This window comes from Microcaecilia unicolor, chromosome 7, assembly GCF_901765095.1.
Source record: "Microcaecilia unicolor chromosome 7, aMicUni1.1, whole genome shotgun sequence".
NCBI lineage: Eukaryota > Metazoa > Chordata > Amphibia > Gymnophiona > Siphonopidae > Microcaecilia > Microcaecilia unicolor.
The window spans coordinates 164,060,659-164,074,313 of NC_044037.1; the positions used below are offsets into that span (position 1 = coordinate 164,060,659).

The 13,655-nt window shown below is 44.3% G+C and overlaps 1 protein-coding gene across 1 annotated transcript; it reads right to left on the minus strand.

Annotated features, from left to right (window-relative positions):
• Positions 1-933: 933 nt before the first annotated feature.
• On the minus strand, positions 934-5,831 carry FZD5 (frizzled class receptor 5). The gene has a single exon (XM_030210071.1). It carries the CDS (start codon positions 4,753-4,755, stop codon positions 2,989-2,991), a length of 1,767 nt encoding a protein of 588 aa, XP_030065931.1. The 5' UTR covers positions 4,756-5,831; the 3' UTR covers positions 934-2,988.
• Between the last annotated feature and the right edge of the window lie 7,824 nt (positions 5,832-13,655).

Sequence of the window (13,655 nt, forward strand, 5' to 3'; positions counted from 1 at the left end):
GGGTTTTTACCATTTCTTCCTCAGTTGCAAACTGTGTATATCTTTCTGGATGTCTAATTAAGGATACACTAGGTATATTATTGCATAGAAGGAGTGGCCAAGTGGTTGTAGATGTGGTTTTCAACTCACTCTATCAATAGAAATCAAACAAAATAAAACATGGAAAAGAAAATAAGATGATACCTTTTTTATTGGACATAACTTAATACATTTGTTGATTAGCTTTGGAAGGTTGCCCTTCTTCGTCAGATCGGAAATAAGCAAATGTGGTATACTATCTGCTACCACATTTGCTTATTTCCGATCTGACGAAGAAGGGCAACCTTCGAAAGCTAATCAAGAAATGTGTTAAGTTATGTCCAATACAAAAGGTATCATCTTATTTTCTTTCCCATGTTTGATTTCTATTTATAACCTTTAAGAGTGGACTAACACAGCTACCACACCTCTCAACTCAGTCTAGAACTCATTAGGCCAGTGGTTCCCAAACCTGGTCCTGGAGGCACCCCAGCTGGTCAGGTTTTCAGGATACCCACAATGAATACTCATGAGAGAGATTTGCATGCACTGCCTCCACTGCATGCAGCTCTATCTCATAAATATTAGTTGTGGGTATACTGAAAACCTGCCTGACTAGGGTGCCTCTAGGACCAAGTTTGGGAACCACTGCATTAGGCGATCCGGCTTTCAGGCTATCTAGGATGTGCAAATAGACTCCACCACATTCTCTGGAATTCATTGCCAGAGAATGTGGTAAAAGCGTTAGCTTAGCGGGGTTTAAAAGGTTTGGACAGCTTCCTAAAGGAAAAGTCCATAGACCATTATTAAAATGGACTTGGGGGAAATCAACTGCTTATTTCTGGGATAAGCAGTATAAAATATTTTGTACTTTTGGGGGAATCTTGCCAGGTATTTGTGATCTGGATTGGCCACTGTTGGAAATAGGATGCTGGGCTTGATGGACCTTTGGTCTGTCCCAGTATGGCAATACTTATGTACATTACCCATGGTCGGACCAAAAAGCTAGATAAGAGGCTGCACCTAGGACCAAATTAAGGCACAGAGCTGTGAGTCAGAAGATACTGTCATATGAGTTCTAGACTCCCTTCTGTTACTGGGTAACCTTGAGCACAACATTTTATCCCCTTGTGATTTATAGGCTGGTTATAACAAGGCATTTTTCTTAATCAAAATACCTGATCAACAAATTCAAGTATTGTTTCTGAAGGTTTTTCCTTAACAACCCTGCATGAGGTATAGGGCCACAGGATAACTATCTTTGGAACCTATGAAGTGGATTGAAATCTTGTGGATCCATACTCTTCTTAACCTTGTCTTAAAAACAAAGATTTGTTTTCCAGAATATTCAACTGTGAGACCACAGTATTCTGTAATGCCATTTGACAATTAGTAAACAGAAGGAAGGGCGCTGGCAACCCTTCCCCCAGAACCTTACCTGTCTCCTGTGTCCATTCCAAAAAAAACATTTTTTTTAAAAAGCTACCAATTATTGCTATGTAATAGACACATTTCTCAGCAAATATTTTTACTAGTCGGCTCATTTTTAAAGGGATTTTACACAACAGTTTATTCTATTAAAAACACTAGTTTGGTATAAGTGGAAGGGATGCAAGCGGGAAATCAGATCTTTCCACTAGGGACACTGTTTTTAGATCAGGCTGCTTTTTTGGCGCTGGCCCTGCGTTTACCTTCACAAATCCACTTATCTTTTCCACCCGCAACAATAGGCATCAGAACTGAAGAGCGCATTCTCCCGTACCCTAAAACAGATCTTGTGCAAGCAAAGGTTTAAGTGGTCAGCCCCCGAAGCTTTTTTGAACTAAGGGGGAACGGGCGATTCTTCCAAAAACTTCGCAGCTCCCTTTGCAATCTTGCATCAGAGCAGGGGTTGGTGAATATTTGTCTAAGTGTTGTCAGCGCTGGAGTCAAATAAGCTTGTCAATATTTGCCTAGCAAAAGAGCAATTTGGAGCATAACTAGAGTAAATTGCTACACCCTTCCAAGATCAATGGCCCCCGGAGCTAGCAACAGTTGAGAAGAGAGCAGGTAAAAATCATTTTTCTGCGTCCTTGCCATCACTGGGCAGAGCAAGCGACATGACTATAAAAGTTTTGTCTTGCCATCAAAAAGGGGCGAGAGAAACTCACAGTTCAATGTGATATTTAACATGAACTGACGGAGGCTAGACCAAAACTGTGTCAGCTAAGTGGAATTGTGCCACAGATCTTGTAAACTTCTTCGGGAAATTTTTTTTATTATTATTAATTTTATTCAAAGTTCTGCATTTTTTTTTTAATGTGCACTTTTCTTCTCCAAATGAAAAGGTATCTTTGCAAGGCGAATGAGTAAGCTTTTACCTTGTTTAGTTAGGCGCGAGTCTTTTTATGCTATTTGAGAATTGCTACTTGTCACAAGAATACTAATCAATCATTCACTTTCAAGTCCTTTTCTTTAGCCGACACATTCCTTAAAAGCTGCATTTTAAAGCTGAGGTACAAATGCATGAACTATTTTGTGTTAACATTTTTAATGAAACATGCCTTTTCCTTTCCACTTTAATTTAAAAAAAATATTTATAGACATTTCCCTCCATTTGCTTTCTTAAAAACACATTAAAAAAAAAAAAGTCATTTTATTGAGGTTACCTCAGCCTTTCACTTCCCCATGTAGGAAGCATGTTACCTGCTAGTTTCTGACGAGGAACAGTATTATAAAAATAGACCAGAACAGTTACAAAGACAAGTTTTCCAGTGAGCATATTTTTCAGCAAGCAGTGTCCCTCTTAAGAAACCTAGAAGGGAAGTAGGGGGTGATTTTTTTTGTTTTGTTTCTTTCAGGTTGCTTAATCAAGCAGGAGCAGCAGCATTTGGAAACTAAACAGCCAGGGGGGGCCCCTGGAGGCCTGAACTGTGGGTGTTGATGACTTTCCCCAGGCAGTGTTTTCTCAGCTGGATCCCCGAGACTCTGTCACACGTGAGAAAGCGGAACCTGCTTGTGATAAAGGGCAGAACTTGCCACCCCAGTTCTTCCCGTTAAAGCCGTACTGGCTTCACTGTAAGTGGATGCGTGAAGGGGTTTCCTCCCCCTACACCATTTACCTGTGAATCGCTTCCAGGACTCCAGAGTCTTCCCAGACCAGATCCAGACCCCCGATGTTATCCCCACCACCAAGCACATGAAGTATTTCAACATAAAGACAGCATAGTCAGGCCTGGGCTTCCTTCTGTCCCCAGGACACGAACAATTGTGAGCCTTCTCCCAGGCTTCCCTGTAGTGCTGCTCGTATATATAACAGGCAACCACTATAGTGGCAGGAACCGTGTAAAGAACTGTGAAGATACCGATCCTGATCATCAGTTTCTCCAACTTGTCCGTCTTGGTTCCACCTTGCTTGATGACACTTCTGATTCGAAAGAGAGACACAAAGCCAGCCAGAAGGAACATGCTCCCCGTGAAGAGGTAGACCACCAGGGGAGCCAACACGAACCCACGAAGGCTGTCCAAGTTCTGATTGCCAACGTAACAGATCCCAGCCACCGGGTCGCCATCCACAGAGCTCAGGGCCAAGACGGCTATGGACTTGACGCTTGGGATGAGCCAAGCAGCCATGTGGAAATATTGCGAATAGCTGGCGATGGCCTCATTACCCCACTTCATCCTAGCCGCTAGGAACCAGGTGAAAGACAAAATGACCCACCAAATGGAGCTGGCCATGCCGAAGAAATAGACGAGTAAAAACACCATAGTGCAAAGAGCCGGCCCTGTGGTCTCGTAGTGGACGTGGCTGTAATCTTTGTTGCAGGCCACGTTGGCATGGCCCACGACTAGACGAATGATATAGCCCAGTGACACGAAGAGATAGCAGGCTGAGAGGAAAATGATGGGCCGCTCCGGATACTTGAACCTCTCCATGTCGATCAAGAAGGTGGCTACTGTGGTGAACGTGGAGATGAAGCACAGAATGGACCACAGCCCTATCCAAAAAGTGGTAAAGGCCTTCTCATCTTGGGTGAAGTAGGGTTGGAAACATGGAATGGCGCAGTTGGCCACCTGGCCCGTCTTTATCTTGTTGTAGAGAGGGTGGGATTCTTTGGATATCACCACCAAAGGGTCCCTGCACTTGCATCCCCCATCACAGTCGCTGCTCAGGGCTCTCTGGCCTGTCAAAGGCGTGAGATTCTTGTGAGACCCTCTTGATGGATTGGTGGGCTTTACAAACAAGGGGGGCAGCGTGGTGGTCTCTGTTCTGTTGTAATCCATACAAAGCATATCTGGATCTCCGTGGACTGGCAGCTTGTCACAGTTCATCCTCTCCGGCCAAGCAAAGCCGTACTGCCTCATCAGTGGAGAACAGCCAGCCTTGGCTCTCTCACACACCGCCCTGCAGGGGGGAAGAGGCTTCTTGTAGTCCCAGAGACAGATAGGTGTGTACATGCTGCAGAGGAAAAACTTCAGATCCAAGGAGCACTGGATTTCCACCAGAGGCCAGAACTGGTGCACCTCCAGCCCAGCCTCGTCCTGGGTGTCATGGTTGAACTGGTTGGGCATGTAGGTGAAATTGTATCCAATGCCCTTACACATGGGCACAGTGATCTCCTGGCAAACAATGGCTTTGGATGCTGTAAGTACCAGCGTTGGCAGCTTCAGAAGAAGCAACACAAGACCCAGCAGCCGGTTTCCATGCTGGTGACAGCCAGCCATGCTTTTCAGGTCTCGGTCATATAATGAAAACATATCCAGACAGCAAATGGGGCTGCTGTGTGCTTATTTTATTTATCCCATTGAAAAATACGCAGGATCCAGAGCAGCTTGCTCTGAACCTGACCATAGGCCACGTTTTATATTAGAGGATGCTTTCATGAGTTTACCTGGTCATTAAGTCATAATTTCGAGATCACATATTGGCTGAAAGCTGTGATTTTAAAAGTACTTAAAAAAAAAGTATTCCATTATTCTCTTAAAAGCGAAGGGAAACTGACAGAGCCTGGCAAAAACAAGCATCAAAAGCCCATAAAAGCAAAAGTTGAACACAGTCCATTAATGGTAAAAAAAAAAAAATCCAAACAAACAAAAAGTTAAATTAAATCGCAGGTCACAATAGGTAATTCGCAGGATTACCTTTTTAAACAATCCAAAGGCAGCTCCTGCTGGTCCGTTTCAACTTGTAGCATCTTGGGGAGGTCCAGAGAGCAAATCCCGAGATTAAGCAAGCGGCGGGTTTCTAGTCAGTGCCTTTATCCCCGGCAAAAGGACACACGCTTTAGAAATCGCCTGAGTGCGGCGGTTCCTCCTCGCAGGCAGGTTTGGAGAAGTAATTGGGTGCAGTTCCCAAACTATTATGCAGTTTGATTTCAGCTGCGGAGATGTTTGCATCCCAATCTGTCCTGAACTTTTCCCTTCGCGATTTCACATCTCGGTCATAGGATGCTTTAGATTTTTGGCACTTTTCTCTATCACACCTCGGATCCGTTTCCTACTTTTTTGTTTAATCGTCTTTCCATGCAAAGTTTCTGTAGCTCCTCTTGGATCGTGCAGCTCCTTTGGGACGCGAAAGAAACTCCTGACCGTTCCCGGCTCTCTTCCTTTCTTCCTCCAGGCTTCTCTCTGCTGCTCGGCTTCTGGAGCCTCTGCTCATTTTGCGCCGGGCCGGTGCAGCGCAAGCTGATCGCAGAGCAGCAACCCCTGGGGTGCAAATCCCCACTGGGCACCGGCTTTCCCTGGCATGGTACCTCCCTGTCCAGGCTGGGGTGCAGTCGGCCTCTTTCCGGCTGTCCTGTGCAGGAGCAGCTTGTTGCTGAGTTTTGCTCAGCCCCCGGGAACAGCAGCAGCGCCAAATGATTCAATACTGGACTTCAACCTTCTACCTACCTGCGCTCAAATGTGCAGCGAAAGCCACGCCCACCTGTCAATCCACGCCCATTCCCTGAGCTGCTCTCGGATTGGTCCCTTGACCTTCTTGGCCTGAGTGACCCCGCCCTCTCTGCATGTTCTGTCTGCTTTGTGCTTTCGCTTGTCTGGGGTTGGGCTGTCTGAGGGTTACCTGGCCGAAGGCGATCCGTGAAGAGGACAGATGCTAATTCCCTGGGTGAAAACTAAACTCTCCTCCAGCCCCCGATGCTGCTTTAAGGAACTTATAGGGAAGGAGCAGCCTTTGTACAACTTTCATGGTTCCCAGTCCGCAGGGAAGCCGCACTCCTCATACAGCCTTCAAAACTTTGCAACTGGCATTACTGTAGGGACAAACTCTAAACAATGAAGAATCATTTTAAGGCAGAAAAATGAAAGAAGTAGAGCAGGTATTTATCTTATGATCTTTCTCATGGTAGCGACGTTCACTAGCTCTGGCCTCTTGGGGTCTATCCTGGAGCTTCGACAGAAAATGCTGAGAGGTTCTGTCTACTTTCTATTGACATTTTGATCATTATACCCACTATGTGGTATTTAAAAGACTGGGAAGGGAAACTTAATAAGGTGAAATGTGGTTTAAAGCCTCCAATAGCCAGTGAAATTATGAATTTGCTGAGGGGTGTTTGCTATGTGCCAATTAATCGTTTTGAGGCATACAATAGGCCAAATTGCAGTTTGAATAGTCTGGACAGTTGCACGCGCCATTAAAGATACTTAAAGTGTAACACGGTAAATGACAGCAGAGGACGACCAATGTAAGCCATGGAGCCTGACCAGGAAGGTTGCTGGGGTTTTACTGCTGTACAATACCAGTTACTTTCACTATGCTTGTGTTGTTGAGGTTTTACCCCATTATGCTCAATGATTGATTTAACATCCTCTTGCCTTTAGGAAAAGGTAGAGAAAACACAAGTCAGAAATTCTAGGAGGGTGCCTAAATCAAGTTTTCCCAGGATATCAAAACCAAGTATTGGGTTAATAAGGAATGCAGAGCGTGAGTGTGGAACATGGAGTATCCAAATTTAAGTGTTGTTAATTTTCCAAAATTTACATAATGCTTCTGGAATAGATTTAAAAAAAACCCAAATTTATCAGAAATTCCAGAATCCACACTGGCTCCTTTAATTTCAGCTTATTAGTTGCCAGCTAGAGCTAACTTTAAAATTTCAAAGCCAGAGCCCAGGGTTCCATACAAGCAGCAAAATTCATCTTCAATCCACTCTTAGTCTCAATCAATAGAAAACTTACATTTTTGGCAAAATTTGGAAATAGCTCGAGACTGGGTATTCGCATTATTTTTTGTGCATACAGATAAAATAGTCTGAGGGCAAATTATAAACGCTTAAAGAGATGTTTCTTTGATACTCAAATCCAATGCAGCAATTTTTTTAAATTTCAAATCCAATGCAGCAATGTTTTTTTAATCATTGAAATCTCAGGTATTATCAGAAGTAACAAATAGGGCTACACCATAGGAGCCAACTTTTCAAAATTATTGGGGGTGCTAAGCCCAATGAAAATAACCCCTCCTTGGACACATACAAGGAAGTTTCTCAATATTGGGGGTGCTCAAGCACCCACAGCACCCACAGAGTCAGCTCCAATGGGCTACACTATTGGTTTCATTTGTATTTGAGCAAGATTTTAATGCTATTCTGAAGTTGTACTTTAAGAATGCTCATCAAACATTCTGTGGCTAAGTTATGGATATTTCCAGACGTTACTAGATCTACTCAAGATAAACAGAAAGGTTTTCTGGATATGAGAGAAGAAATAAAGGCTTTGGGAGCTACTTTCTTCCTAGCTTATCCCTGTAAATGTATAGTACTCCCTTTGTATGAGCCCCCCTTATTTCATTTTAGTCACAATTTTTGAATTAAATAACAATCTAGTGACCAGTCTTTTACAATTTTCATACACTTTATTATAATCCTCACCAAAATATTATAAAAATCTAATATTTTTTAATTTTTATGGTTTTCTTGCATCCTTCCATTCAACCATTATCATTCTACTGCATCCTCTCTTCTCATTCAATTACTCATTTCACACATAAGATCCTAGGGAATCGCAGAATACAAAAAATTCAATAATCTCTTCTGTTTTCATGATATAATTACAACTTATCTCATATGTAACCTTTTCTCTGTGCTGTATAGGAAGTCCTCCTTTTCTCTGTAATATTCCTTTCAAACAGGTTCTATATCCTCCGATACGGAATAGTTATTCCAAACTGATAACTTTCTGGTCAGATTTTCCCAAAGTACTTATAAGTTGTTTAATATAGTTCTTTTGACCATCCGATGACTTATTGGTCAGATTTTCTAACATACTTATAGGTTGTTGAATATAGTCCTTCCAACCTAGTTTCACGCTCCTCCCTCGGTATCTCAATGAAAGCTTCTCATATCAACGTCCTGAGTTCCAACTTTACTTCCATTGGAAAATATAGATGAACAGCACCTTATTACGACAAACCCTATGCAATCGATGAGTTTCACCGGTGGCGTCTTCAGGGCTTTGACTTTCTTTCACAGACCGGCTGCTTGCACAGGATTGATCTCCCACAGGAGTCCCGGACTAATGGCGCTGAGGATCTTATGTATGAAATGAATAATTGAATGAGAAGAGAAGCTGCAGTGTAGTGGTTGAATGGAAGGATGCATAAAAATTAAAAAATATTAGATTTTTATAATATTTTGGTGAGGATTATAATAAAGTGTATGAAAATTGTAAAAGAATGGTCACTAGATTGTTATGTAAATGTATAGTGAGATATTGGGGAGTTAAATATGTTTCCTTTGTACCGGACCAGCTTAGAGCTTTCATAGACCTGAAGAGGGTGTCGGGGTAATAACATCTGCTTATTAGGCTGTATATGGAATAGGTGTGGGTGAGCTTGGGCCTTACTTGTTAACTTTATACTACTGTGATTTCCTTGATTTATTAGCCACTCTCCCAATATTTGTGGTCTAAGGAAGGGATAAATATGAAGTTATATTATTTCTTGAATTTTGTTTCTTGGTTTTTATTTTTGCTCTGTATAGGAGAATATTTCTTTCCCCCCCCAGAGTTACATGTAACAAGTTTATTACTTGTGTAATATAAATGAAAGAATAAATATATACATTTAAATCTCAGGTTTAGGGGCAATATTTTCTTTAAATTGTCCATATAAGGAACAGATATGAGAGCTTGTCTGGAAGGATGGTATTAACCTCAGGATTGGTGACTCACCAGTGTAGGAGCTGATTCTATGACAATTGGCTTCCTAGTCTGAGAATGTTTGGGAAGCTGGGGTCATGAAACTTCGGCTCAGGACAAGGACACTGAGAGGGGGGATGGGGAGTGGTGAGAGCAAAAGCAAAGGCTGGAGAGCCTTAATGGGTCTAAAAATGTGAATGGAAATTCCCACCTTAACTCCTGTACCATGACTGGCCAGGTGGTGGCTGGGTGGGTGGCAAGAGTGCATACATTATTTATGGGAGCTCCTTACAAGTTGTAGGGCTTTTCAACTAGCTCCTCATATGTGCCTTTTTTCAGAATGGTATTGGGAGGATCTTTTTCCGTGGCCTGCGAGGTTGACCCGGGCGAGTTGTTTTCGATCACCCAGGTGACTCTTTTGATGAAAGTCTCTGTCCTGAGCAGGTTAGTGTTACCCCTCTTATAATATCTGGCTCCCAAATGCTTTCTTCTCCTACTGCCCCACTTCCCCTTTGTCATTCCAAAGGGGCAGCCTTAGCTATAGAGCTGGGTGACGGCCACGGGACCTGGAAGAGCAAAAAAGCAGGGGTACCTTTGGGGAGGAAGTGTAGAAGTGTGGTGCTGCAGAGTGTGACTGTGGCTCATGAGATGGTGCCTGCAAGAGAGGGCGCCACGGGGGAGGGGTGCAAGACCGTACTGGAGACCTCGAGGGCTTTCCCTACATTGCCAATGGTGCTGACTGCTCTCTCAGGTAATAGCAATAGAGAGGAGATATTGCTGGGTGGCCAGTTCCTGTTGTTTCTCACTCCTCCAAGCCTAGCCTGTAAGCCCGCTATTTCCCTGTGGCAAGTGGAATTCCCGTGGATAATGGTCAGCCTTTTGGGTTGTGGGGTTGGCAGCCAGTGGGTCCTTGGGGGTATGGGTGGGGCTCATATTTTATTCCTCAGACTGGATTCACACACTCCTAGATTTCTGTACAGGCAGTACCAAGCACAGCTGCTATTGGGTATAGGCAGAACTCGGTTTGTGCTAATGGGGGTGCTGTTGGGTTAGATCCTTGATCTACTTCCATGGAGATGGTTGCTGCTGGCTTTCCTTTTGTGTCCCCACAGGTTTCACAAGATATTAACCAGGTGCACAGAGCATCTCCTCAGCAACCCTGTACCAGCAGAGCTTCGGTCCTTCATTGTCCTGGTGCTGCATGCCCACCTGCCTCGGCCCATACAAGTGGCTTGGGGGCTGGTGTTTCTGCAGAAACTGAGGGGTCAGAGATGTCTCTTCTGGACGTGAGCAAGGAACAGCAGGTGAAGGTGTTGCATCTACCTGTGCAGCCAGGTTGGAGGCTGCAGGGGCAACATCTACTGGTAATAGTGATGACAGAGTTTCAGGGGCTAGTGGGATTACAAAGAAAAAGAACAAAGGCATGGGCAAGAACATAGTAACATAGTGGATGATGGCAGAAAAAGACCTGCACGGTCCACCCAGTCTGCCCAACAAGATAAACTCACATGTGCCATTTTTTGTGTATACCTCTTCTTTCTCTTCCTCTTCTGTGGTCGCTGGTTCCCCAGTGCAGAAAGAACATGAGCGGTCTGGGGTTGATGGGGAGAAGGGAGCTCTGGTGCTAGTTGCCCTTTCTGAATTGTGGGAGCAGGTCCCTTGATCTTTGAGGAAGAAGATTAGGAAAAGAAGTTGCATTGATATTTTTAGACTAATGGAGGGTAGGACCAAGAGAGAGGACAAGAAAAAGTCTAAGGAGACTAGTGTTCCAGATAAGTCCCAAAATGTTTCCAGGAACATTGATCATTGGGTGTGATCCTTTCTACACCTTGTAAGCTTTTGGGGGCACCGTGACCCTGGGCAATATGGACTGCACTGACTTGGTGTTGGACACTTACCAATATTATGGGGGATGATCATGGTTGAACTATGACAAGGCCTTTAGAGATAAGATGGAGGAAAACCTCCATATGCCCTGGGGCACCCAGGACATAAATCTATGGTTGACCTATATGGCACCTTGCCCTGCAGCAGCTGGGGCAGTTAAGTCAGTTTCATTCAGGTCAGCATCTAATAGGACTTAGGAACCCATACTAGTGTCTGCTGGAGGTATAACAAGGCCTTGTGCCCATTCCCTAATTGTAAATTCCGCCATGCCTGTTTCTATTGTGGCCGGGGACATCCGGTGTCCAAGTGTCCCAAAAAGGGACCAGGAGTGGCTTTCGCTGTTGGAAAGTGATTCTGTTTTTCAGAGGACACCTACACCTGTTAATGTTGAAGCAATGTGCCCTTGACTGCGTCTGTATCCGGTGGATAAAGTGGAAGTCATTGAAGGGGGCTTTGAGGATGGTTTTGTTATTCCTTTTCAGGGATCCATCACTAACAATGTGGTGCGGAATTCTTCATTGACTGGGTAAATGAGAGAGGTGATGATTTGCAAATTGACTGAAAAAATTGGCCTTGGGAGGATTGCTGGCTCTTTTGAGAATAGGCCATTTCCTGTAATGATGTTATCACCATCGGTTGTGGTTCCGAAAAAGGATTGTAGTGTGATACAAAATATACTGCAACCTTTGTTCTTTTTTTGAGTTTTGAAAAAGGACCCAGGTAAAGACATACACAAACTCTTCCACCCGCCTGGCCGATCAGCAGTGGCGTAGCTAAGGGTGGGCTTGGGTGGGCCCAGGCCCACCCACTTTGAGCTCAGGCCCACCAGTGGCAGCACACCTATGATGTGGCCGGCAAAGATTCCCACACTGAAAACTCCCAACAACTGTCCCTCCTGCATACCTTATAAATAGCAGATCTTCGCCTGCAGGAAGCAGCGACTGATACATACTGCTTACACCAGCCCCACAGCCTTCCCTCTGACGTATTCCCGCCTATGCGGAAACAGGAAGCTGTATCAGTGGGAAGGATGTGGGGCCTACATGAGTAGTGTGTATTAGTTGCTCCTCACTGAAAATCTGAAATTTAAAAGGTGTGCAGGAGAGGAGGGATATTTGAGAGACCATATGGCATGCAGGCAAGAGGAGAGACCAAATCACCTATTGGATGGGGTGGGGTTCTTCTGCCCACCCATCTTGGGCCCAGGCCCACCCAAAATTGGGTGTCTGGCTACGCCTCTGACGATCAGTGAATGACCCTATTCCCAATGAACTGTGTATGGTACAGTATGCTTCTTTTGATTACACCTTGCAATTGGTAGTTGAGTGGGGTCAGGGTGCCCTTACGGCGAAGGTGGATGTTGAATCTGTGTTTAGGTTGTTTCCAGTTCATCCTTCTTCCTTTTCACTATTGGGGTTCTCTTTTGAAGGGGTCTATTACTTTGACAAATGCATGCCTATTGACTGCTCGATCTCCTGTGCGTATTTTGAACTTTTTAATTCATTTATGCATTGGATGACAGCACAAAGCACAGGTTTCGAAATGATGGTGCACTACCTAGATGATTTCTTCTTTGTGGGCCTAGCGGGGGTGGATGCCTGTTCTAGGTTGATGTCCACATTCTTGGAAGTAGTTCATCACTTTGAGATCCCTTTGGTGGCAGACAAGACGGAAGGTTTGGTCCCAGAGATCACCTTTTTAGACATAGAAATTGATCCCTTCAGATGGTTACGCACCTTCCCGAGTCTAAGACTTCACAGCTTGCTGATTGAGCAGGTCCTTAGAGTCAAGAAGTCCATGCTATGTACTATTCAATCCCTTATTGGCAGCTTGAACTTTGAATGGAGAGTGATCCCTATAGGGAGAGCTTTTTCCAGGCACCTGTCTGCAACCTCTGCAAGTGCTAGGAAGCTGCATCATTTTTTGCATTGTCTTCAGGGGTGAGGTTGGACCTGGGGGTTTGGCTGAAGTTTTTGCACTCTTACAATGGGTCTTGCTGCCTATTCAAGGGGAAGAGGTTTCCATTGTTGATTTGGAACTTTATTCATATGCAGTGGGTGGATAGCGATTAGGTGCATATTTGTCAGGGTTCTTGGCGTGCTGTGGCTTGGACAGCGTCTGGTCCAATGAAGAATATCACCTTTCTTGAGCTCTTCCCTTTCATTGTGGCTGGATTATCTACATGACAGGCGAGCACTATTCTGGTGCGATAATATAGGTGTTATAGAGTTGGTTAACAAACTGTCTTTTAGATGCCTGTCAGTTAACTCACTTGTCAAGAGAGCTGGTATTGCGTTGCCTGAGACTTAATCTCAGCATTAGGGTTAGACATGTTATAGGTGTGGATAATAAAACTGTGGATGCACTTTCTCATTTTCAGTTTAGCCTTTTTCGAACCCTCACTCATAGTAACATAGTAGATGACGGCAGAAAAAGACCTGCATGGTCCATCCAGTCTGCCCAACAAGATAAACTCATATGTGTATACCTTACCTTGATTTGTACCTGCCTTTTTCAGGGCACAGACTGTACAAGTCTGCCCAGCAGTACTTCCCGCCTCCCAACCACCAGTCCCGCCTCCCATCACTGGCTCTGGCACAGACCGTATAAGTCTGTCCTCCACTATCCTCGCCTCC

Bases quoted from the DNA above. Each gene is read 5' to 3' on its own strand.
- FZD5 (XM_030210071.1), bottom strand. From the start codon at position 4,755: ATGTTTTCATTATATGACCGAGACCTGAAAAGCATGGCTGGCTGTCAC.